Source organism: Octopus bimaculoides, chromosome 11 (genome assembly GCF_046866305.1).
Source record: "Octopus bimaculoides isolate indiv1 chromosome 11, ASM4686630v1, whole genome shotgun sequence".
NCBI lineage: Eukaryota > Metazoa > Mollusca > Cephalopoda > Octopoda > Octopodidae > Octopus > Octopus bimaculoides.
In genome coordinates, this window is record NC_142938.1 from 80,745,946 (window position 1) to 80,771,334 (window position 25,389).

Here is a 25,389-nt window from a genome sequence, read left to right on the forward strand (position 1 = left end):
TGGTTGGTAATTATTATAAAAGAAGTAATAATTGCACAAAGCCATCTAAAAATATTGACTGGCAAACCAAATCCAAATTCCTCCTCCGAAGACCATGAATTTTCTATGGGTCCAGTGTAGTTAATAACTTTATTCATAATTATAATATTTGGAAATAGTTGCTACATTCTTGTGGTCTTTATGCTTGAAGAGATTCAAAACAGAATATATTTGCAAATTGTTTTACTCTTCTTAGATATATTCTTCTCTCATAATTCAATTCACATCCAAAATGCTTTATTGGAATATTAAATTGACCCCAGAACTTGACTAACACTTCATTTTGTTGAACTCTAAAAGGATAACAGGCAAAGTTGATCTCAACAGGAATTTGAAGTCAGATCATAATGAACTGTAATAAGATAGCACAGGCATTTGGTCAGATGTTCTGACCAATCCATTACCTGTTATTTCTTTTGTTAGCCAAAATCGTAATCCTCTCGCAGATCTTGAAGAAATGTAAAATCAAAGTTCGAATTTGGCTTCTGCTTGTGTTAACTGTTTAAAAGTTAACATGTTGCCCCTGTACAGGAAAACTCTGTTTTAATTAGTTTGACAGGGAATCTTCACCACTTGTTGAATGAAGACAATGAAGAATAAAGTGTTTTCTTTGAACCAAACAGAAATACCTGTTGTGGTCATGATCTGCAAATCTAGTTCCATATCCATTTAGACATTTCTCCACCTCATTAACAATTTATCTACCTGGTAACTCCTTACTTGTGTAGGAAACATTATTGCCAAGTTATCTACTGAGATAACGTTGCTTTCTTTGTAAGTAAAATTATGCAAAACAACCTGAGACATTTTCTTCAAGTTTCCTTTAAAACACACAATAAAAGAAAAAAAAAAATTGACAGTGAAACAAAAGCGAAAAAGTAGAAAGATATATCTAAGCACTTTACTTGAGAGAGAGATGGAGAGATTGGCAAGCATTCTGTAGCGTAATGGATAATGTACTCTGGTCAACAAAACACAGATATATGGGTTCAAGTCACATTAGCAGACCTGTTTCTCTTCTTTTCTCTTAAATGATAATGTTTAATATCATTTTACAAGTAAGTCTTTGCTGTTTTCCAGCTGCGTATGTTGTTGAGTGTGAAGAAGAAATTCACCATCACACACAAATCTTTATTGGAAGATCTTCTTGCTCTCTCCACAAGCAGATACAGTGAGGTTAGTATTTTACAATTCTCTGCTTTATTACTTTGTCTTTTGGTTGATCTGTCAGGTTTAATAATGAAGCTTATGGGTCAATGCTTAAGCATTGTTTAACCCCAGGCCAGTCCTGATTGAGAAGACCTATTACACTATGTAACATGACTTTTGTCCCTGGGTAGCAATTGTTATTTCTTATTTGTTGACCCCTAGAAAGTATGAAAAAGGGCGAATATTTCCTTCAAACTTTGCTTTTGTTAGATTTATTCAAACCCCAAAGTATCCCTCTCAACACATAGCTATGATACTGCCCCCACTACTCCTGCTCATGATCAAAGATAAACATATTTGATGTACATAGTCCTATTTGGTCACCACACTCCACAATTGATTTGAGCATGCCGCTAACCCTTTGCAAACAACAAAAGTGGGTTATGTCGAACTGTCCAACCCATACCAGCATGGAAAACGGACATTAAATGACGATGATGATGATGATGATCTATCAAATCCACTGACAACGTTTTGGTTGGCCTGAGGCTAGAGTAGAAAATGCTCAGCCAAGGTGCTTCACGGTGGGACTGAACTTGTAATCATGTGGTCAGGAAACAAGCGCCTTAACCGTACAACCATGTCTGCACTGGATACCTTGGATAATGTAGTCTGGAGTGCACCACCCTGGGGAAAAAGTAAAACTGCTGGACGGACGGTCAATGCTGCCTGATTTAAAGATAATAAACCTAACTAGAAATGCCTACTAATAGAGTTCTTCTTTATAAGTGAGCCTTAATCAGGATTGAGGTTAGGCTGAACAGCAATAATAGCAACAAGCGTAGAGAGCCCTCAACAAAAGCTTACATGGGCTTAATTGAACACATATTTTGATTACTGTTTATTTGTGTTAATAATTGTCATCTCCAATTTCTCTGTCAATGCCAAGGTACGAAAAAAGGGCCAGTCCTTGTTATTCCACATGTTCCTGAACTTCCACTACAGTTACGACTTACTGCTGCCAGCAATTGTGAATAATCTCACCGATGCCAATGCCCCTGAACACAAGCTAAAGGTCAGTCTATGCATACTGTCTTGCTCTCAAATACTAATACTATCAAGGGTTTCTGCTCTTCATCACTTCAACCCATATAATCACAGATTTAATCATTCATCCATTTCAACAGTGCCACATTGCAGATTCGGTGCTTTTAGCAATGTCCATTCCTTTGCAAGCATTCAGGACAAGTCTCCAGTTCTCTGCTTAATTTCTTTTCCCATCTATCAGTTACAGTCCTACTTTACCACTTGGCCATTAAAATTTCTTTATAAATTACCATTACTGATATTTATAAAGAAAAAAAAACCCCTTCAGTTATGATTAACCATGGGATTGCACCTAGAAAGTTACCCTCCGAGGCAATGTTGTTTGTGTCTCTTACAAACATCACTCTCTTCTCCCGTATCCCTTTTTTCTCTCTATTTCCCTTTTGCTTCATGCATTCTCTCTCGTCTTTCCTACTTCTTTCTCTGTTCTCCTCCCTTCTTACATTTTGTCTCTCATGCAATACTCCTTTTTGTGCCCCCTCTTCACCTCTCAGCTCCTCCTTCCTCTTCTCTTTCTCTGTCTTTCTCTTCCTCTCTGTCCTCTTTTTTTCTCTCTTTATCCCCCTTCTCTTCTCTCTTCTCTCATCCACTTTATATTTCATCTTATTGTTTCACGCATTTAACTCAGTCAGCCTAAACCTGTGATTGTCTACCATCTTTCTTTATATGTTTATCGTTTTGCCTTTACCCTAACTCTCGTTGTATTTCTTTCGCAACCTCGACAGAGCTCCCTTCACATCATCCAGGGTAATGTCTCGAAAGCATTGGTGGTGAAACGGGAGTGGAATGTTCTCAATGCACTTTGGCCAGCTGTAGCAAAAGCACAACACTCTTCTGAGTTGTCAGTCCTTCGACTAATTGACGATGTCAATTCACGAGTTTCAAAGAGTTTTGAGACACCTGCAATTAAAATAGAGGTGAGTACATATACTATGCAATGAATCCTTCTGCCAATTTCAACCTGAAGCAGTCTCACTGCATTTTGTCTCTTTTTGTTTTGGTTCTGATGTCTTTTGAAAATTTAATCCAGCTTACAGACAAGTCCACAGACAGGACATAAGAAAGGATTGCTAGACAAAAGGGCTGGCCTGTTAAAGACTTTCTTTGCTCTCAATTCTTTAAGATGATCTAAATGGCTTAATTGAAAGTTCTTTAAGGCTTTGTAACAAATTAACTTCCATTCATTGCAATTCAGAGCTATGTGTTTCAAATGTTTCTTGGGAAATCCTTGTCACTGCCAGGTTAACTTTGAGCTTATCCTTTCACCTTAGCCATAATCTTCCTCTGTTTCTCCTTCCATCATGGAATTGGTTATACATAAGGACATGCCCAGTTCGTCTTAATTCGTATTAAAAAGATTCAATACCACCATTTGTACATTCAGAGAATGGGTCAATATTCAGAATTCTGTCATCCAGTATGTAATATACATCCTTTCTTTTCAAGCTGGTGTGATTTCAGAGAGAATCGTTTGCTTTTTCTAGCTAGTCAAGTGACCATGTAGAGGCTCCCTTTTTCCTTTCACAGCAAGTTGTCTTTACTCTCCTCAAATCTGGTATTTTTTGTATTTATCACAGATTTCTTATATTTTTACTTTGCACGTCATTCATTTGTATATTTTCCTTCTTCTCTTCTCTTCAGACTTCTGATAATTGCATCAAGGCAGCTCAAGAGTTACTCCGAGTTTCAGAGAATTCAAAAGCATTGGTTGATCCAGCGACACCCGAGGAATTGGAAACAGCTGTGTTAAAAGAAGCTGCTAGAAATAAACAATACACAGAGTAAGGGAATATTATCCTGATGTCTGCATTTGTTCTGATGGCATGGGTTCATGTTTGGGGCAGAGTTTTTATGGCTGGATGCTCTTCCCCTGTTGCCATATCTTGTTTTACATGTAGAAGATTTATTTTTCTTCAGCTAATTTGAAAGCAGAGCCACTGACTGGACATGGTTCACTGAGAATGGTAAACTTAAGACCATTCATTTGCTCAGATGATTCCTTGGAAGAAATAGAAATGGCAACCTTCACAGACATGCACATGCAAACACATTCACAGACACATATGCACAGACAAACATGTCCCAGTATGTGGCACCTTCGTCAAGTGTTTTCTATTTAGTCTTGGGCCAAAGAAAGGTTTGAGAGTGACCTTCATACCTGGAAGCTAAAAACTAAAAGATGCCTGTCGTGTGGGTGTCTTTGTTGTGGCATCACACAATAATTAAAAACAAACGTGTTACTTTGACTTGCACGAAATATAGAATATGGCTGATCTGAGACAATGACTGATATAAACTGGAAAGAGAATGGACATTTGACATACCATCATCATCATTTAATATCCATATGCCATGGTGGCATGGGTCGAATGGTTTGACAGGATCTGACAAGCCAGACGGCTACCTTGGTTTCCTATGTCTGCTTTGGTAAGGCTTCTATGGCTTGATGCCCTAACCCTAACACCAACCACTTCAGAGTATGTGGGTGCATTTTTTGTTGTGGTACCCCAGCACTGGTAGGATCACCTGGTAACTTACAAGATTAGACCCCTTGACAGAGTTTGGGTACAGAATTGAGGAAGATGGCATTGTGCCAGGAGTTGAGAGGTTAAAGCGGGAAAGAGGGACAAGAACAGATATCTTGTGGTAGAAGAGGTGTGTGACTCTCCCATCAAGAAAGGGAGAAAAGATGGTAAAGAGATGAGGTGTCAGTACACCCTCAAGGTACAGAAAGGTGGATAAGGAGTGACCAGGGACAGAGAATCTCAGATGGCTGGGTAGCCAGGTGGGTCCACAAGAGGAGGAAAGCTTTGATTCTTTGTCCCTATTAAGGATGGTTAAACTAAATGAGTGCTATGTGCTAATAGTTAGGTGTTGGCGAAGACCTGGGAAGAAGGAATTAGATTGGTTAGATCCCTCAGCGTTGAGTGTCAGAGATGAGATGGCAAAGGGTCAAAACAAATAGTCACTTGTTAGAGTCTACACCTGCCAACTCAGGTGAGCATGGGAAAATGTTAAAATAGTGATGATGATGGTGGTGGTGGTTGAGAGGATGATGATTGTGATGATGGTTGTGGGTAGTGTGTGTGTGTGTGTGTGTGTGTGCATGCATGTTTGAACATTCTGTTTATAGATGATACTTTGGTGCTTTTAAAGGTTTACAGATGTCTGTTTTTCTCTATTTCAGAATGTATATATCACTAATTGAGAAGCTTGTCTCTTTAGTTGAGAGTGGTGAGCTGTAAGTTGCAAGAGAATTTTATTTATTTATTACCTGTTATTTTTTTTTTATTGGTAATATATTTTCAGTGATGTTCTTAATATTGACTTAATAATGTAATTTTCCTTCTCTTCCTCTTCCTTAGTTATTAGAATGTGATAAAAAGCAGAGCAAAATATTACTAAAACTTCAATATTATTTTACTTAACCCTCTAGGTAGATTAATATTGGAACTTTGAGGTACTGAGTCAATTTACTTGAAATTCTGTCTTTTACTGGTTTTAAATTGTAAAGCTTCTTTGCGACTGCCACCATAATGACCAAAGTCTATCCTTGTTGTGATAGATTTGGTTGAAAGAGTTTTAGTACAACTATTAATTTGACAAAATAACCTAAAGTTCTATAGATAGCTTACTGTTATCTTATTTTTTAACATTCTTCTCCCTCTAGCTTTAGAATTATTCCAACTTTTCTGTTTTACTTTTCTTATTAATGTAACCTGCTTTCATTTCTCATTCCTTACCATTTTGCTCTCAACTCTCTTTTGATTATCATCCCTTATGCACTTTCCATGAATCTGATCTTTTGATAATTGGAAGCTGAAGCATGTTTTGAGTTTGCTTGTTTTTTCTAAATTATTTCTTAATTGATTCGGAGAGGTGGGCGATGTTTTCTGTCAATATAGTTTCCATACTTTCTAAGGGAAAAAAAAAGCCTCAAAAAAACAAACACACTCCAGGAAGAAATTAATGTGCAAGCTATAACTGTAGTCTTCCATCACATAGCAATTCTAATAACAATTAACATTGCTTCCTAACGTTAGCATGAACCCAGGACTTTGTGGGTGAGCACAGATGGTCAGATTAATGCAAGTGTTTCACTTATTTCATCAGTTCAGTCTCAAAACAATGAAAGGCAAAGTTGACTCTGGTGGGATTCAAATTCCTAATGTAAGAACACCCAACGAAACAGTTTACGGCTTTTCATCTGCCCTGCTCCACCACTTCTCCTAACTCTAGATCTTCGTGATCCTTTAACATTCAGAATACCCTGTCAAATGTAATGCTTGTATCGTCACATTGTTTTTGAATTAATCCTGTATTATCTCATAGCTTTGAGATTTCAATGATGCGATTCTTTATTTCTAGAATGACATTGTAGAGTAGTTGTAAGAGGTCAGATTTGGCCAGTTTGAACACATAACATAGAATATTTGGGCTGATTATGGCTAGTTTAAATGTTAAAGGGTCGATCTTAATAATAATGCTTTTTTTTTTTTTTTATATCTTTACCTGCACAATCTCTCTTTTTATTGCCAGAGCTTGGAAGTTCCACCAGTTTACTATTGATCTGTTAAATCTTCTGTTGCGACTTGATCATCAACCCCCTCTTAGTGCTGTGAATCTCTTTCTTAAAAATGCAGTTGATGATTCAATTACTGTTAGAGAGGTGCGACGATATTTTCTGACTTTTTCTCTATTCTGTATCACTAAAGAATCTTTCTTTTCAGTCATGTTTTCTCTATGATTACAAAATATAAACGATATATATATATATATATATATATATCATCATCATCATCATCATCATCATCACCATCATTTAACGGTTTGGCGGGAGCTGGCCAGGTACTGTGTTAGTCTCGGCAAGATTTTTACGGTTGAATGCCCTTCCTAACACCACCACCCCAGAGTAGACTGAGTGCTTTTTATGTGGCACTTTTTATGTGTGTCTATATTATATAAATATATAAAGAAGGATTTGTCTTCTGCTGTAGAATCCTTGTTTGTTTCTTTTAGTTTCACCATGGTGGCATATACAGGAATGGTCTTGAGTGTGGCTTATTGCCATTCTGTGTATTTCCTTTGCTGTCTTATTTCTAAACGTCAACATCCAAGTGAATAGCAACCCTAATTTTCCCTGTATAAAATATAGATCTGGATTATAATCCTATTGAACAAGGACACAAACTTGTTCTATCTGCTTGCAAGCAAATTTACTCTGTATGGCTCAGTGCACATAAGGGAGAAGCATGATTAGAAAGCTAACAATACAGAACAATTTTTTATATCTGTTTAACATAGGGTCATCTTATTGATTGGCTAAAAATGCTGCAAAATAATTCTCTCCAACCAGAAGGCATATTTTCTCAGTCAAATAAGCTTTCAGTAAATAAAAGACACACAGAAGTCATCCAAAATTGTAATAAGCAAACAATGTTATTTTTTCTTTATCACTGATTTTTATTGGGAAAAAAGTTTAAAAAATTAAATTTTTTTTCTTTCTGGCAAGAATTTAAAAGTAGTTGCTCATGCAAAAAACCATGCATTAGTATTTTCTTTAACTTTAGATGTTGATATTTTGGCTTTTATGTGCCTTAATGTAGTGATGCATTTTGGTGCATACACAGACACATTTTGTATGTCTTTATGCAGTGCTGCATTTTGCTTTGGCTTTGAGTGGGTCCATTGTTTTGTGAGAAATGCATATTGCTGTATTTATTCTTGTATAATATGCACACACCTATTTTCAAGCCAGGAAAGAATAACAACACTTGCCATGTAATACCTTTTTGTAGTATTGTAATGGATAAATGGGAGTTTAGACACATTTATTATTCCTACTGTATAAACTACACTGGGTAAAGATCATGCATGCTAAGAGAACAGATCTGAAAGTAGACAAAGGTGCAAGTGGTGAATGTTTTTAGGGGCTTTGTCACTTGGAACTCTTTTCAAAAATATCAAAATTTGAAAGTTATCTTTTGAATTTTAGCAGTGTAAGTTGTAAAATCTTCATCTTCTATCAAGGGAATATTGTGGACATTCAGCAGTTTATGTTATGGAAAACTATAATTTTCTGACTGACTTGGTCTTAAACAACAGCAAGAACCACAATGAAACCAGTAAGCGAATACAAAATTGAATGAATGTACATCAAAGATTATTGACAAACAGCTTCAATAATTGCGTATGTTTATGTTGTGAAGACATTAAAAGTAGCGCTAAAAGAAGTCCTCTTTAAATAATGTAATTCCAGGCTACTTTTATCATCAACAGGCACCCAAATCTCCCTCATGGTGTATCCAAAACATCTCACAGACTTGATTGTCTAATCCCTTTTATTGCATTTTGCTATTGTTTTACAGTATTTCTTTGCCCACAAGCGCCATTTGCTGGCTGTCAATCTCACACCATTCATTGAAAAGAACTGCAGCAATTGGACCTGCCTTTCATCTACTTTCATATTGTCCATCTGTTAGTGGAAATGTTTTCCAATGACAATAAGATTAACCAAGTTGGGGAAGATGTACGAAGAAAGCATGTAACTCTCTCATTGCACCCAGAAATTGAAAGAAATACAGCATTTGTAAAAGAGTAAAAACTAGAATGCTACTGAGTATGAATGAAACATAGTCAGTCTTTTAACAATTTATTGTATTAAGACACAAAAAGACATCCTCATCATCATCATCGTTGTTTAATGTCCACTTTCCATGCTAGCATGGGTTGGACGGTTCAACTGGGGTCTGGAAAGCCAGGAGGCTGCACTAGGCTCCAATCTGATCTGGCAATGTTTCTACAGCTGGATGCCCTTCTTAATGCCAACCACTCCAAGAGTGTAGTGGGTGCTTTTTACATGCCACCAGCACAGGGGCTGGCATCGACCATAATCAGATGGTGCTTTTTACGAGCCACCGACAGTCAAGGCGGTGCTGGCATCAGCCACGTTCAGATGGTGCTTTTTACATGCCACCAGCACAGAAGCCGGTCGGGGCGAGGGGACTGGCATTGACCACATTCAGATGGTGCTTTTTATGTGCCACCGGCACAGGGACCACAACTACAATTTCCATTTGATTGTGATTTGTTTTTGATGTTGATGTACTTGATTCAATAGGTCTCCTCAAGCACAGCATGTCACCCTATGATCCAAGGGTACTTTTTGAGTGGGCTAGTTATGCAACACTGGTGTAGGTTACAGCTGTGATTTCACTTTCTCAGTTACAGTCTACAAACTTTGTGCAGGCAGCTATATGCTAGGAGATGAGAAAAGAGGCCCCGGAGCATAACAGATTGCTCAGTTAATTGTAGATAAAATGAAAGATCACTGTTTTAAACATATATGATATTTCTGTGAACAAGTTTTTACAAATTTGATTTGAAGACACATTTACAAAATAATTGATCTTTAATTTGAAGAAAAACGGTTAAAAATCCTGAAATTCTAGTGGAACATTCCTTGTGTTGTTTATTGCAGATATGTTTACTTTCAATGGTTGGTGTTTTTAAACTAATGAAAAGAAAGCACAAAAGCACCAAAATCAATGTAAAAGAATTGGCTGGATGTTCTCCATCCAAAGCCAGTGACTTGGAATTCATGCCTTGTTGTCGTGACGATAACCATTGGCTGACATATTGTGGAAAAAAACTGCCAAGAACTAAAGAAGCTTGGAATGAGACTGTTTTTGTTGAAAAGACCCATTTTGGGTTCTACTGTTGGCCTGTGTAAGTGACATTTACGTTTTTTGATTTGAATTTTTTAGGAACTTTTTGGTTTTGCAGGAATTTTTGCAAGGTAGACCTAATCTGATGAAACCTGGTTTAATACCACTTCTAACCCCTTGGGTGGTGCCTTTAAAAAAGTAAAAGGCCCCCTTCAGTCATGAATGACCATGGGATTGCACCTAGAACGCGCCTCTCCAAGGCACGAATCTGGGCAAGGTTGTTTGAGGAAGATCAGCAGTCACTCATGCATATCAGCCATTCCCTCTCCACATCCACCGATGTTATCTAAGGGAAAGACGGCAAAGGGGTCAATACAGCTTGGCAGTAGAGCATCACAATTCATTTCTACAGCCGAGTGAACTGGAGTAACATGATATATAAAGTGTCTTGCTCAAGAACACAAAACACAGCCCAGCCCAGGGATCGAACTCACTACCTCATTATTATGAGCCTGCACGTGTGGATTAAGAGATTATGTGATACTAATACATTTGTATGATATCTGATTAGGGAATCCACTTTGCTGTCAATCAGCCTGCTAGAAATAGCGACTGAATTTCCCATAAATTATATCCTAATGTCTTAAAAATGAAAGGACACATTGTCTAGTGTAGACCTAGAAACATTGTCAGAAAAAAGATGAGATGATCACAGCTGTAACACTTTTGATCCAAGATAAGCTGGATCAAAGCTGAGCTGAGCTAAACAACATCAACCTTGTCAACATTATTCTGTGATATTTCTTCTCATACAAGTCAATGCTATTACAGATTAATTTTTAATCTATCAATTTGAATAGCTTAATTAGTCTAAGTGTACTAAATTTAGCAAGCATTGCGTGGCTGAGTATGGAAAAAGTTTTGTTTTGTAATCACAATGTTCTGAATTGATACTACTCTGGGACATCTTCAGTGTCTTTTACCATTCCTTTAGATCAACATGTGTCTTGTGAGTGAGAGAAACATTGCAGAAACCCATCAAATGAACCATACGTGTAATTCAAAGGGACAACTTTATCACATACTGTCACATTGCTCCTGCCTGAGGTTTAATACATTCAGTTTACATGTCTTAGATGCTAGTACAATGAGTTGGTAGTTGATTGCACAGCCGCAACTCTAATTATCATAAAGGCTTCTCTGTTAGAAAAGGAATCTGATGAGCATCAAAAAACTAATTAGAAAATATTCCAGTGATTACTGTGAAATGGTAAGTCATTGGTTAATATAGGCAGAATTGTTATATCATCAGAAAAATATCTTTCCAGTACTTAGTTACAGCCCTTCATGTAATTAGGGAAAATGGACCTTAGAGGGATTTGAACTTTCTTCCTTCCAGGGTTGATAAAATAAAGTAGCAGTCAAGTACTGGAGGATGATTTAATCATGTGTCCCCTCACCTTAAAATTGTTTGACTTTGTACCAGTGATATGAATCGGTATTATTTGGATTCTTTTAGTAAGTATAAGAGACAACTCTGGAAGTATTTCAGCCTTATTGGACCTCCATAGAAAAACCATAGATCTTCACTGCATTTACAAAAGTAGTGATGAGAGAACCACCAGCAAATTACACCAGAAAGTACAATGGCTGGCATAAAAAAAAAAAAGAAAAATAGACATGTTCAGAAAATAAATTATACTTACATAACATTTACATTAAAAATCCAATGAAGTTAGTGTTAAAATATTAAATGCTGTGAGCATCAAAAAGCTTATCAGAGAAAATAAAATATCAATTAATTTGTTTGTTAATTGAATTTTCTGTCTTCGTTTTAGTGAAATGTTTGCCTATGCCCCTTACAAGGAGCAGCCGAATGTGGAACGGGGACGGGAAGAGTTGGATGAAACGGAGAAGTGCATTTATGACTTTTGGATGTCCAAAGATTACATTCAGAAGTTTATTGGTTTCCTTGCTCTTGAAGAACAGAAAGGGAAAGATAAATTCAAACAGAAACACGTGGCTTTCATTAAGGTGAGATGGATGGATGCTTCATCATCATCATCGTTTTAATGTTCACTTGTTTATGCTTGCATGGGTCAGACGTAGTTTATTGCAGAACATTTTCTACAGCTGGATGCTCTTGCTATCACCTATCCTCACCTGTTTCCAAGCAAGGTAATCTATCCCCGCAGCTAGAAATGACATATTTTTGCAAAATATTGGAAACGATTGGCACTGCCTGTATGCCAGTGACATTTATTTACACACACACACACACATATATATGTGTGTGTGTGTGGATATAAAACTCTGATTCACCAGAAACAATAAATTACAGGACTTAATGCAAATCTAGGGTATTCCTTAATACATTATAACTGAAATGTAATATATTCAGTTATAATGTGTGTGTGTGTGTATACATTTTTCTAATGGCCATCAATGTCATATATGTATATGGTGTTTTCTTTTTTGTTTTTGTATATCTTTTTTTAAATCAATGTAAAGAAAAGTATTGCTATTTGTAAAATGTTGCCATGCTGTTAACGATTTTATTTCCATCTTATTCAGGGTTTATTCAGAAATTTTGGTGATTCTTTCCTTGAGTTATTAAAACCAGAAATTGAGAAATTATTAGCCGAAACAAACCTTGTAACAAGAGAGAGCCACCACAGGTGTGCATTAGAAATTTTGGCTGGCATCATCCAAGGAATGAAACATTGGCCTTATGAAAAGGTAGTTTGCCTTTTGTTTTCTTTTTTAATATTATTATTGAGTGAGAGAGCTGCACACACCATCAGTGATTTTGGGGTACAAATATATGAAGCCCAATATACCCATCTGATAAGGGTACACCAGGCACATGCATCACAAACATATGTGCATGACATGGTGATCTCATATCAAGATAAACAGCACATGACCTCGCAGGTGGGGCCCAGTTAGAATTTTCTTCAACTCGAGTAGCCCATCCTGCTCAAATGGTCCTTGAATAAGGGTTGTTTAAAGATGTTGAACAAAACACCCATATTTCCATTAGTAGTAATAGTAGCAGCAGAAATACTGCCCAGGTCAACTTTGACTTTCATCCTTTCATGCTTGATTACACCAGTGAAGGTTGGTGGAATCGAATTACTCACTTCCTCTGAAATTGCTGGCCTTGTGCCAAAATTTGAAACTATTATTATTATTATTATTATTATTATTATTATTATTATTATTATTATTCAGAGTTAGTGTTGAACAGCTGCTATTACATGTAGGACAGATCTGGCTATAGGCTGTCTCCATCATCAAGACTGTCCCGCTGCTTTCCTTTGATGAGGAAGGGCAGGCAGTTTTCATCTGTCTGGTTCTATGGTGAACCAGAGGCTGTGTAGTGGATGAGACTGGAAAGAGTGGAGACAGACATTTTCCTTTTCATCCATGAACTCAACATTGTTTTAACTTGAATTTGAAAAAGATGGTGAAGGTTGAGACGGGGTGTGCAACCATCTGGTGAATGTGATGAGGGTGGGTCTACTTTAAGCTGGTACCTGTTGGCTGAGAAAGAGAGAAGAGCTCTTGGCGACTAGGGTGACTTGAAACTTGTGGAGTTCCTTGGGTACCCCTGGGTGATGTTTCTCCCCTAATGGGGGGGGGGATTTGTTTACTAGAATTTTTTTGTAAATTATTGTTGTTTTTTTATTGTTGACCTGTTTCTATATATAAATCCCTGCTATCTTTTTTATTGTCCTAAATGTTTTTACAGTCAATAAAGAAAGAATTATTTATTTTCATTGACTTTTTGTGTCTCAGCTGAAAACCAATGAAATATTTCAGTTCTGTCGTTTGTCTCATCTATTTCCAGATAATGAACTTCTGGGACTGGTCCATAAAGCTTCTCCGTAAAAACTTGAACTCAGTAATTGTGGAAACCGTAGAAGACTGGGGCAATTTCTTTAATCTAATCTGTGTAAGTTTCTGAGTTTTTCTCAATATATTCTTTCTCCATTATTTCATCCATCAGACAACACAGATATCTTAATCATCTGTCATTAATCTGGGTGGTAACACTGCCTCTAGGGTGTTGTGTGCTCACCTGGGGGAAGGTGCTGGTTGTTTAAGCGATTTTGATTTCATTTGCCTCAACAGGTCTTCGCAAGCAAAGTTTATTGTCCAATGAATGAGGGGTACTTATAAGTGGGCTGGTTATACACAACTGGCATAGACCACGGGTTATGATCTTACTTAATTTTCCGGGTCTTCTAAGGTTCAATATAACGTTGTTATAGAAGTCCTTATGTTCTTCTGTAATTTCTATAAAAATTTAACACAGAGGCACTAAATCGTGAAGCATGAAGAAGGAGATGTATGCTGGATGGAGGAGTCTAAGAAAATTGAGATTATAAACTGATGCACAAAAGTAGCCATTGTTTGATTACAGTAGATGCCTCTTTTTTTTTTTATTGATTGCAAATTCTGTGAAAAGGGAGTTGGTAAAATATTTAGAGAAAGGGAGCACTGAGCTACCAAAGTGATTGTGAATCCTTGATTTAAATGAGCCATTTTTTATAGATGTGTGAAATTGGTTTTGCAAATTTTGTTGCCAGATTTATGTGAAATATCTTCTTTGTAAAATATATATGTTCAATTTCTTTGAATTTCAGGAAAATCGTGACCCCAGAAAACTTTATCCAATATATGAATTACTAATGGAAAATCCAATTAATGGAGAAGGTGGTTCATTAGGAGATGCAAGGTGAGTTTATTGGTCAATGCCATAGAATACCACATAGGTTATAATCACACTCTATGAATTATATGTCCTCTAAGATCAGTTGGAATTGAAAAAGAAACTGTCTTTTAACTTGAGCTAAGGAAGCACTGGCCATTGACATAACAGTTTTGCATGAATAGATTTAATTATTTCGTAAATCTTTGGATCTATAACATCTTTTCTACTAAAGGCACAATGTCTGAAATTTTGGAGGAAGGGACCATGTTTTGCTTTGTAGCAGCAGCAGCAATTGTGATTTCCTTCTCTGACTGAGTTACACAAAACAGGATTGATGGAATAGTATATATGAAGATGCTGGATTATCACAATTGGACCTTCAATTAATCCTTTGTCTTCAATCATCTCGATCACTGTACTCAGCTTGACTGATCAAACCCCAAAAAAAAACAAAGTGAATCCCAAAATATTTTAAGTGATTTCGTTTTCTTATTTCACTGAATTGATATTATTACTTGTCCTCTCCACCTCTCTCTCTCTCTCTCTCTCTCACACTTGTTTGCGTTTTGTTGTTTAGTCGAATATACAGTTTACAAAATGCCTTGATGTCTCAAGAATGGAGAGTATCAGAATTATTAGGGAAACTTTTGAATTATTTGGAAAATTTCCTTGATTATCCTTACAAGAATGTTCGAGATCGTATTGGCTGGTAAGTACTTATGTAATTCTATTTCTGTTTAAATCTCATTTTACAAGTTCTTTCTGCACCCTTTCCTCACTCTACATTTTCATTATTATCGTTTAATGTCCATGTTCCATGCTGGCATCATGGGTTGGGCAGTTTGACCGGATCCAATGGCCCCAAGGACTGCATCGTACTCCAATGTCTGTTTTAGCATGGTTTCTCCTACTGGATGTCCTTCCAACTGTCAACCACTTTACAGCCTGGGCGGGGTGCTTTTCTCAAGCCACTGACACTATTGAAGGTCGTCATGCAGCTTACAAGCCTACAAAACCCTAAGGGAGAAGTTTTGTGCTAACAGATGAGGGTGAAGGCATGGGAAAAGCGGGCAGAGCAGAACAAGTTCTTGTAGGAGAACCACATGGTTATTCGCATTTAGGTGGGAATATCAAATGTATGTAATGCTGTAAATGAAATATTGAATATCACTCAAGTTGATATCTTTATCAGCAAAGAAACTTATTGAAATCAAAGAAAATAAATATAAATAAACTAAAATAAAGCCATTAAATTGAACCAAAAACTTTACAACAGATTATTGACAAAGATTAGTTCTTATTAGCTTATCAGATTTATGCAATATCAAAGCAAGCTTAAACTGAAATTAAAATATTTAATCCTTCCTACTTTAAATAGGTTAATTAGAAATAATTGTGCAGCGAGGTGCATCAGTTTGTGTAGTCATGGCTGTGTGTGCAACCAAGTCGTTTCAGGTTCAGTCCCACTAGATGGTACCTTGGGCAGGTGTTATTAGCCTACTAGAGTCTCAAGTTAACCAATGTCTTGTAAGTGAAATTTGGTAGAGGAGAAGCGGTGCAGAGGTCCATCATAGTGTATACGTGTGTATGTTTAAGTGCGTGTTTGTCTCCGTGTCTTCACATTGACATTGCTCAGTCTCTCTCTCTCTCTCACACACACATATACACACACACACACATGAGGTCTGGCAGCTTGGTAGTTCATGTGAAGTTGTGAAATATAAAATACCTTAATTGGAAACAGGAATGAGTTGTCATCAGAGGAAGGAGCTCTGACTGTAAAATGCAACCATAACAAAGTTTGTACAAACCCTTGCCAAGCGGGCAAAATGTGGGCAAAAAAAATCAGTGATAAGATGGCGAAATGGCTTACATTATTGAGGCTTTTGATCCTGCTTGTTTGATCTCTTCAGCAAAAGGTGGACTTTGATGATCAATTTATTACTTTTAGAATGCTGTTAACTATTTCTTGTGTATTTCGAAATGAATAAATGAAACTTTGAGAAAATTGGTCATAATGTATAATTTGTTATCTCAAGTAAATATAAATCAGAGTTTAGGATGGTCTGTGCCAACAGTAGTCATTTAGGAAGGTTTACAGTTTATATGCTGGGGGTAGGCATGAATACCAACATTTCAAGCAATATTGCCATTCTTTGAAGATAAACTAAAAACCATTCTGTTTTTTTACAGTGTTTTTTTTTTCTGTTTTTTTTTACAGTGTTTTTTACAGTGTTTTTTTTTCTGTTTTTTTTACAGTGTTTTATGCTATATCTTCCTTTATGATTACAAAATGACACCAACTTGCAAGTCTTTCCTACCTCTACGAAAATCGTTTGTTGAGAAGATATTAGCTCAGTTAGATCCTCTGAAGAATATATATGAAGACAGCAACTTTTTAAAAGGTATTTGAAAATTTTTCAATGAATTTTGTTATGCATAATGGTGTAATTGATATGAAACCAACCATTTCATCATGTGCAAAGTCTAGGGGAGGTGTGCAAATATTTACCCAGATAAAAATTTAGGTGCTGGCTTCCTAAGCTCCAAAGAGCTTTTAAGGTACCAGTCTATCAAAGGTATCTTCTTAAATAGTCAGGAACCTACCCTTTTGGTAGTGGAATGAGACAATACAGAGAAAAATGTTGTAACCAGAAATGAATTTGAACTTACAACTAGAAAATCTCAGTATCTTATTAACCTGGCCTTATCCCATGAGCAAGTACGGTTGTAACGAAAGGAGGCCAAAGATCCATCAGTTTCTTTGAGTATTGCTCTACGGAACAATACAAAACCATAACACTTCACAACCAGAAACAGTGAAGCCTGCATAAATGCTACATGCAAACAGTGAACGCCCACTGAGTTCTGTGTAGAATGTCAGTAATTGTTGGGAGCTGATACATTTCTGACTTAGAAGAAGAAGATGCCTGGACAATGGGATGCTGTCTGAAACTATGTTATAGGTTGCTGGCAGTATTAGTTGTTCAACTGTGCTTGCTTACAGATCAAAAGTCAGTCTGTCCCAGAAATGCCCCAGGGCCATAAGTAAGTATTCTGTTCTGCTCTTATTATTCTTTTGTGTGACTTAGATTGCCACAAGCTCGAATGTTCTGCCTCTGAGACTGGCAGAGGTGGGCTGGGGCAAGTGACCCCCCCCCCTCTCCCCACAACTCAGGGAGTTATCTTCACACTAAGTCCAAATGCTTCCAAATAGCTAGACTCTGCTAATGACTCCCAAAGACCAGTTGGTGATGTTAAACCAGGCAACAGATTAAGTCAAACACATGAGTCAAAATTATTTGATATCATAAATCTCTTTTATGAATCTGATTCGGAGTTGGTCCACAGATCTCTGGCCATTACTTCATTCTCTTTAGTTTTGTTTCTTTTTTCCATTTATCTTTATTTATTATTATTATTATTATTAGTTTGTGGTGGTGGTGGTGGCAGCGAGCAGGCAGAATCATTAGCATGCAAGGGGAAATGCTTAGCGGTATTTTGCCTGTCGCTGCTTTGTGAGTTCAAATTCCACCGAGGTCGACTTTGCCTTTCATCCTTTTGGGGTCAATTAAATAAGTACCAGTTACACTCTGGGGTCAATGTAATTGACTTAATCCCCACCTCCAAGCTGCCCTTGTGGCAAAAATTTGAAATCACTATCATCATTATTATTATTATTATTATTATTGTCACTATTATTATTATTGGTGTTGTTCAACTTTCTCTTCAATGTAATTACCATTTCAGGTGAAGATGGCATGTCATTACCTCCCAATGGCTACACATCAACTACGAAGTGTATTTCTGCAGTAAACCAGTACAACGGTGGAGAAGAGTCAGAGGAGAAGAACACTTTAATTCGAATCTGTAAAACTGGTAAGTGTTTGTGTAGAAGACTGCCAATGTTACCCTCAGTCCGTCTCTCATCACTTTGTTGTGTCTAACTCTTTACCTCAGCTAAATTTGATCTCGTATGAAAAAAGAAGGACCATATATATGTTGTTATAGTAACAAGAACACCTGTTCAAACCAGGTGTAGCCCGCTTTCTTGTGATTACTTTATCCCTATTTATGTTTGGTTGTGGATTAGAAGAAATTGTTACTGCCAAAGGAAATGCCTTGTGGTATTGGTTCCTGCTATTTATCTTTAGAGTTCCAAACCAGCTGAGATCAATGCTACCTTTCATTCCACAGGAGGTGTGATGGTGGTAGTGGTGGGGGGGGGGGGGGGGCTGATAAAATATAGTATTACTCAAGGGGTGGCTGTGTGGTAAGAAGCTTGCTTACCAACCACATGGTTCTGGATTCAGTCCCACTGTATGGCACCTTAGGCAAGTGTCTTCTACTATAGCCTCAGGCCTGGATTTGGTAGATGGAAACTGAAAGAAGCCCATTGTGTATATATACATATATGAATATATATATATATATATATATATATATATATATATATATATGAATATGTTCGTCCCCCCCCCCCACCATTGCTTGACAACCAATGTCCCTGTAACTTAGCAGTTTGGCAAAAGAGACCGCTAGAATAAGTACCAGGCTTACAAAGAATAAGTCCTGGGGTCGATTTCTTCAACTAAAGGCAGTGCTCCAGCATGGCTGCAGTCAAATGGCTGAAACAAATAAAAGATTACTGGAGTCAATTCAGTCAAACTAACCCCCCTCCCACCCAGCTTCTGGCTGTCTGCCTGTATTACAAATATATTTGTACTCAAGAAAACCTGTCCTCCACAGCAGAAGAGTTAAGGCCACTCTTCCTGGTGAAGAGGAAATGTCTGCAAGAGTCCTGCATCGGTGCCACATAAAAAGCCCTTGTGTTGCTGCCATGTAAAAGCACTTGTGCTGGTGTTGCGTTAAAAGCACCCAGCAGACCACTCTCAGAGTGGTTGGCATTAGGACATCGTTTAACGTCCGTTTTCCATGCTGGCATGGGTTGGGCAGTTTGACTGAGGTCTGGAGAGCCAGTGGCTGCACCAAGCTCCAATCTGATATGACAATATTTCTACAGCTGGATGCCCTTCCTAACGCCAACCACTCCGAGAGTGTAGTGGGTGCTTTTTACATGCCATCGGCACGGGAGCCAGTTAGTGGGTACTGGCATCGGCCACTTTGGTATGGTACTTTTTACATGCCTCCGGCATGGGGGCCAGTCAGGCAGTCCCAGCATTGACCACATTTGGATGATGCATTTTCATGCCACCAGAATGGGAGCCAGTCAAGGGGCACTGGCCACAGCTACAATTTTGATTTTACTCAACAGGTCTTCTCAAGCATATCGTATCACCTGACGCATCAGGGGTCCTCTTAAATCGGCCAGACATGCATCACTGGCATCGGCCATGGCTGCAATCTTGCTTTAGTTGCCGGGTCTTCTCAATCACAGCATATTTCCAAAGGTCTCGGACTCTTGTCATTTACCTCTGTGAGGCCCAATGTTTGAAAGTCATGCTTCAAATAAAATCCTACAATCTCTCAAATTAAATCCTGCAATCTTAAAAGAAAAGCCACGTGAGGTTCTTGAAGACAGGATGATCAAGGCTGAAATGTCTTTGATCTTGGGTCGTTTTGATCAGGATTAACCTGGGGTTAAACACCACCACCACCACTACCACCACTACTAAAAACTGTTAGTACAAGGTAGTACAAGGGCAGTAACAGCAAATAGAAGTGAACAGGATGTTGTTGTTGTTTAACCCCAGGTCAGTCCTCATTGAGCAAACATGATGAAAGATATTCCAGCCTTGACTATCCTACTAGTTGCAGGAAAGAGGTGATAGATTAAGTCTATTACCCTTATAAGTGTATGCAAATTTAAATACACACACACTCCCCATCCCCAACAGCATCCATCAAGGATCACATGCATAGAGCCCTTTCTTTTTTAAGACCATAGGATATGATTTGAGGGTGCCTTGGCTTCTATTTTGAGCAGGTTTAGTGATTGCATCTGGTATACACTGACTATGAATTGATAAATGTAAACGATGTTTGTAAATAAATTGTTTGTTTTGATTCCAGTTCTGAAGTGGTTTGTGTTGAGTTTCAACTCTATGTTGAATAATGTCACGGAAGAACTGTTTGGATTTCTGCCAATAGTAAGTATATTTTGTTCCTTCTGCTGTGAGACAGTTCCAAGCAGAGACACATGTTCATAGTTTCATATTCGTGTATTGTGTGTGTGTTATTGGGTATCAAGGCTATTCCATACCATGGTTTCATGGAGGTTACCTAGGCTGTAAGGGGATACTTATCAATGGCTGCATAGTTTTGTATGTAAACTCATAAACATGCATGTACACATGTGTGTGTATGTATATACACACACACACACATGATGACCTCTCTCTTTGTTTTTAATATGTCCAGTTGTTCAATCAAGTGGATATCCTATTCATTCAGTTTGCATGCAAAGTGACTGAGTATTCCACAGACATAAGAATCCTTAATCTAATTCAAATAGAATCAGCATGACACAGGATGACAGTGCTGCTCTGCTTTGAATTAAGGGACAGGTTGTCTTCTACATAAGCTTCTGTACAGTTTCCTTCTATCTAAATTTACTTGCAAGGCTAGGGTTGTCTTCAGGCTATGATAGAGACACTGACCCCAAATGCCATGCACTGGTGTGTGTGTGTCTGTTTATATCAGGCTCTGAGATTGTTGGAAAGGAGGAAGGTGTCCTCAAACCACAGGTTTGGTCTCAATGCTTGCAACAGAGTGGACTCTCTTAAAGGTCCCCTAAGTACCAGGTGGTGGTGGTGGCAGTAAAGAGGGTCTACTACCCTTATTAGGTGTATGCAAATCTATATATATACACACACACACACACACATGCATGATAATAAAGTAGTGAGATCCAGAATGATCTGTGGGTCCAGGCAGAGTTTGTTAGCCTCAAGCATGGACATGGCTTGTATAGATGACACAAAACAAATAATACTTGATCTGTGTATGTCATTCACTTCGTCCTATATCTAATTAGAGATTCCAATAAGATGACCATCACTATTCCAACTCCAAGAGATAGGAACAAAAATTACACACACACACACTCTCTGAATGGAAACTTTCAAATTGCAAGGATGATCTCAGCTAATTGAAGACAACCATTGCCTTTAAGGAGTGTTCAAATCTTTTAGAAAAAAATGGTATGAATAGCTTCTACAGTATCGATATTTTTGTAAAATTATGGGAATGTATTTTAGGAATGGAATTTGTCATGATCACCAAGTGGTGAAAGCATTGCCCCAGAAAGTTCATCTGATGGTGTGTTTATTTGATACGTTTCCATGATTCTAGATTTTGTTCTTTTATGTGACATTTTCATGATTTTTACCTGCAAGAAATCACTTTCCAGTTTTGCAGCCTTGTCAGCCAAGTGCAGGAGGAAGAACTTCAAAAAGAATGTCTGCATGCTTTGGCCAATCTTGCCCAGGCCACAATATCACCGTCTGTCATTTCTGTTGCTATGGAGAAAATCGGTGAAGTTGCAACCCTACCCTCGTGGCATGCCAAAACTGCCGTCCTTAGCTTCCTGCAAGCTTTAATCTTCAACAACTTTTTCACCATGCATCAACCTGAATATGTACAACAAGTCCAGGAGTTTATAATGACGCTTATCTGCAATGAAAGATTAGAGGTAAACAGTTTTCTATTTTGCTCTCTTCATTTTCATTTCTTAGAAATACCAAATTGGAAATCCTTCCATGTATGACGTTCAGCAAACAAATAAAGAAGAATGGAACCCAAAACCTCATGCTTATAAAATGAACCTCATTACATCACAGCAATGTTTGTCTTTTAAAAGTTTTTGTCATATTATTTCTCTATGGAACGGTTATGGCCTAAACTCATTTTTGTCTAAAAGCATTGAGTAGCTCTGAGATCTACAAAATGTTTTCCCCTTTCTTCTTTCAGGTCCGAGAGACAGCATCAGAGACACTGAGTGGTTTGCTTCACTGTGGTTTCCTAAAAATTGATGACGAACTTTTAGTAAGTAATATTTGATGATTAACTGTAAAGTTTCCACAATGACAAAATGGCAGAAATGAAGGGTGAGGAAGGGCATCCAGCTGTAGAAACCTTGCCAGATCAGATTGGAGCCTGGTGCAGCCTCTGGCTCACCAGTCCTCAGTCAAGCCGTCCACCCCATGCTAGCATGGAAAGCGGATGTTAAACAATGATGATGAGTGTTATATAGTGTCACCTTACCAGTTCTATGCTAAATTTTTGTTGGAATCATAAATCTATCTAGAATTATTTAGTGTGCAAGATTCTTGATGTGGATACGTGTGTTGAAAGAAATACAATTAAACCTTGGGAGAAGCATTATGCTGGTAATAAACACACGCACTGGTTCAGTCCTTTATTAATTTATAAACAGTATATAGTTTTTTGTTAAATAATTTCATTGCACTCTTGCAATCTCTTCAGTAACTTGTCTCTCCACTTCCATTTATTTTGAATGTATGATTTGGCGTTGTTTTGAAACTGTTTGGTATGAGCATGTGTGCACGCACTTATGTGTTCGTGCTTATATGTAAGTATGTGCGTCCATATGTGTGTTTGTAACAATTTCGTTTATATTCTCTATCTAGAATTGATTTAATTTAAATCCTTTGCCTTTTTTGTTTTTTTTACTTGATTAATTTTCTTTTTAAATTCTTTCAGTCTCGGTTTGAAAAGCTTAGCTCTACCAAATTGAAAACAGCAGGCACAGACGCGGTCAGCTTAGAGCTCTTGGTTCAGCGTCATGCAGGTGTGTTGGGCCTCTGTGCATGTATCCAAGCCTATCCGTATGAGGTACCGCAGTTTGTTCCTCAACTTCTTGTGGATATCAGCACACATGTCAACGACATTCAGCCCATACAGGTGAGAAAATAATCAATTATTGCTACATGTAGTGGGGCTTTTTTTTTTTTGTTTTTTGTCTTTAGTACATATTGGAATTATTTTAATCTTTACTTTTGTACGGGTTGAATGAAATTCATTGAAGCAAATCTGCCCAGATACTCTATTTGTCTTTTAATACCTTACTTGTTTCCAAGCAAGGTAACATTGACACATGTTTTCATACAAGATTGCAAATGAATGACTTTGCTTTTTTGATGGAGACATTCGATTTACAATTAATGCAAAATATCAAGAAAATGAAATACACACATGTATACACACTTGTACATATATATAGGTATTTATTCTTTTACTTGTTTCAGTCATTTGACTGTGTCCTTGCTGGAGCACCGCCTTTAGTCGAGCAAATCGACCCCAGAGCTTATTCTTTGTAAGCCTGGTACTTATTCTATTGGTCTCTTTTGCTGAACCGCTAAGTTACTGGGACGTAAACACACCACCATCAGTTGTCAAGCTATGTTGGAGAGACAAACACAGGCACTTATCTGGAAATCCAACCGAAAGCTGTAATAATCTGTTTTCAAATCTGTTTTTATTTCTAGCTGACTGTAAAGAAAGCTTTGTCCAACTTCCGGCGTACACATCATGACAACTGGCATGACCATAAACAGAAGTTTACTGATGATCAGTTGCTTGTCCTGACAGACTTATTAGTTTCACCAAATTACTATGCTTGAAACGATGCCATTAAATAATGACAACGGTAAATATTGGTTTTTTTTTCCTTTCCTCTTAAACTTTAACAGGATTTTAATATCTATCAATGCAGATTTTCTCTGTTGTTTAATTAAGCTGTACATTTCATTAACTCATTTAAGCCTTTAGCATTCAGATTGCTCAATCAAATCTAATACTAATTTATTCACCTTGTTTTGAATCAGTCCTACTTTATCTCATACCTTCAAGATTTTGATGATGGAATCATTTATTCTTGAAATGGCATTGTAGGGTGCACTGCCCTCCTCTAATAAAACACAAGAAACAAGGAACTGAGATAATTGCAAAAAAGAAAACAAAAACTGAAAAAATTATAGCCATCTGTAATTTGGAAGTTTGCAGCAATTCAATTAACTTTCAGGTTGTGTGGCATGATCAAGAAATTCAAATAGCCATTCTCTGACAACATAGTAAGTCAGCTTGCTGTGTGAGAGGCCAGACCTGGCCGGTTGAATCTAAAAGCAAGTAGAATATTTGGGCCCAGTTTGGCCAGTTTCGATGTTAAAGTGTTAACGAAGAGACACATTTTAACAGTTATGAATTTTAGACAGTCATAGCTCCAACAAATTTCTCATTTGTTGTGGAGCACTGTCAGTGAATAAATGGCTTGTTCGGGTAAAATATGTGTTGTATGTTTGCTCGTTTGTCTTAGTCATTTATTCATTAATGGTAATGAGAAAAATTACATTTTGATTTTCTTTCTTTTCAGATTGAGAAAATGTGTTTTTTTTTTTCCATCTGGCTCCACTTGTTTAGTGAAATCCCTAAGTCCTTGGAAATTGGAGAAGTTTTTTTCGGGTGTATATGAATATAATATATACTTTAAATTTATTAAATATACAATTTAGATCTTGATTTTAAAATTACTTTTAAAAAAGTTTATAAACATTTAGAAAATACAACAAATTACAAATTTTGGGAGAAACAGGTTTTTTATATATATATATATATATATATATATATATATATATATATATACACACACACACACACACACCCCTTGAACAACAAATGCATGAACATGGCTTCAATTCTTTTTTTTTTTATTTTTACCCCTAATTA

General features: G+C 37.2%; 1 protein-coding gene across 1 annotated transcript in view; it reads left to right on the forward strand.

Moving 5' to 3' along the window:
* LOC106868583 (proteasome activator complex subunit 4) overlaps positions 1–25,176 on the forward strand; it is a 72,468-nt gene extending 47,292 nt beyond the window's left edge. The window contains exons 27-46 of the mRNA XM_014913914.3: positions 1,120–1,215; positions 2,138–2,263; positions 3,021–3,212; positions 3,937–4,076; positions 5,483–5,536; positions 6,835–6,964; positions 9,776–10,023; positions 11,801–11,996; positions 12,537–12,701; positions 13,816–13,920; positions 14,615–14,706; positions 15,260–15,391; positions 16,942–17,087; positions 18,433–18,561; positions 20,716–20,792; positions 22,055–22,336; positions 22,615–22,689; positions 23,368–23,568; positions 24,153–24,313; positions 25,037–25,176. Of these exons, the coding sequence (XP_014769400.1) occupies positions 1,120–1,215; positions 2,138–2,263; positions 3,021–3,212; positions 3,937–4,076; positions 5,483–5,536; positions 6,835–6,964; positions 9,776–10,023; positions 11,801–11,996; positions 12,537–12,701; positions 13,816–13,920; positions 14,615–14,706; positions 15,260–15,391; positions 16,942–17,087; positions 18,433–18,561; positions 20,716–20,792; positions 22,055–22,336; positions 22,615–22,689; positions 23,368–23,568; positions 24,153–24,287 (2,721 nt within the window). The 3' untranslated portion in view covers positions 24,288–24,313; positions 25,037–25,176. The remainder of the gene's footprint in view (positions 1–1,119; positions 1,216–2,137; positions 2,264–3,020; positions 3,213–3,936; positions 4,077–5,482; positions 5,537–6,834; positions 6,965–9,775; positions 10,024–11,800; positions 11,997–12,536; positions 12,702–13,815; positions 13,921–14,614; positions 14,707–15,259; positions 15,392–16,941; positions 17,088–18,432; positions 18,562–20,715; positions 20,793–22,054; positions 22,337–22,614; positions 22,690–23,367; positions 23,569–24,152; positions 24,314–25,036) is intronic.
* Positions 25,177–25,389: the final 213 nt, after the last annotated feature.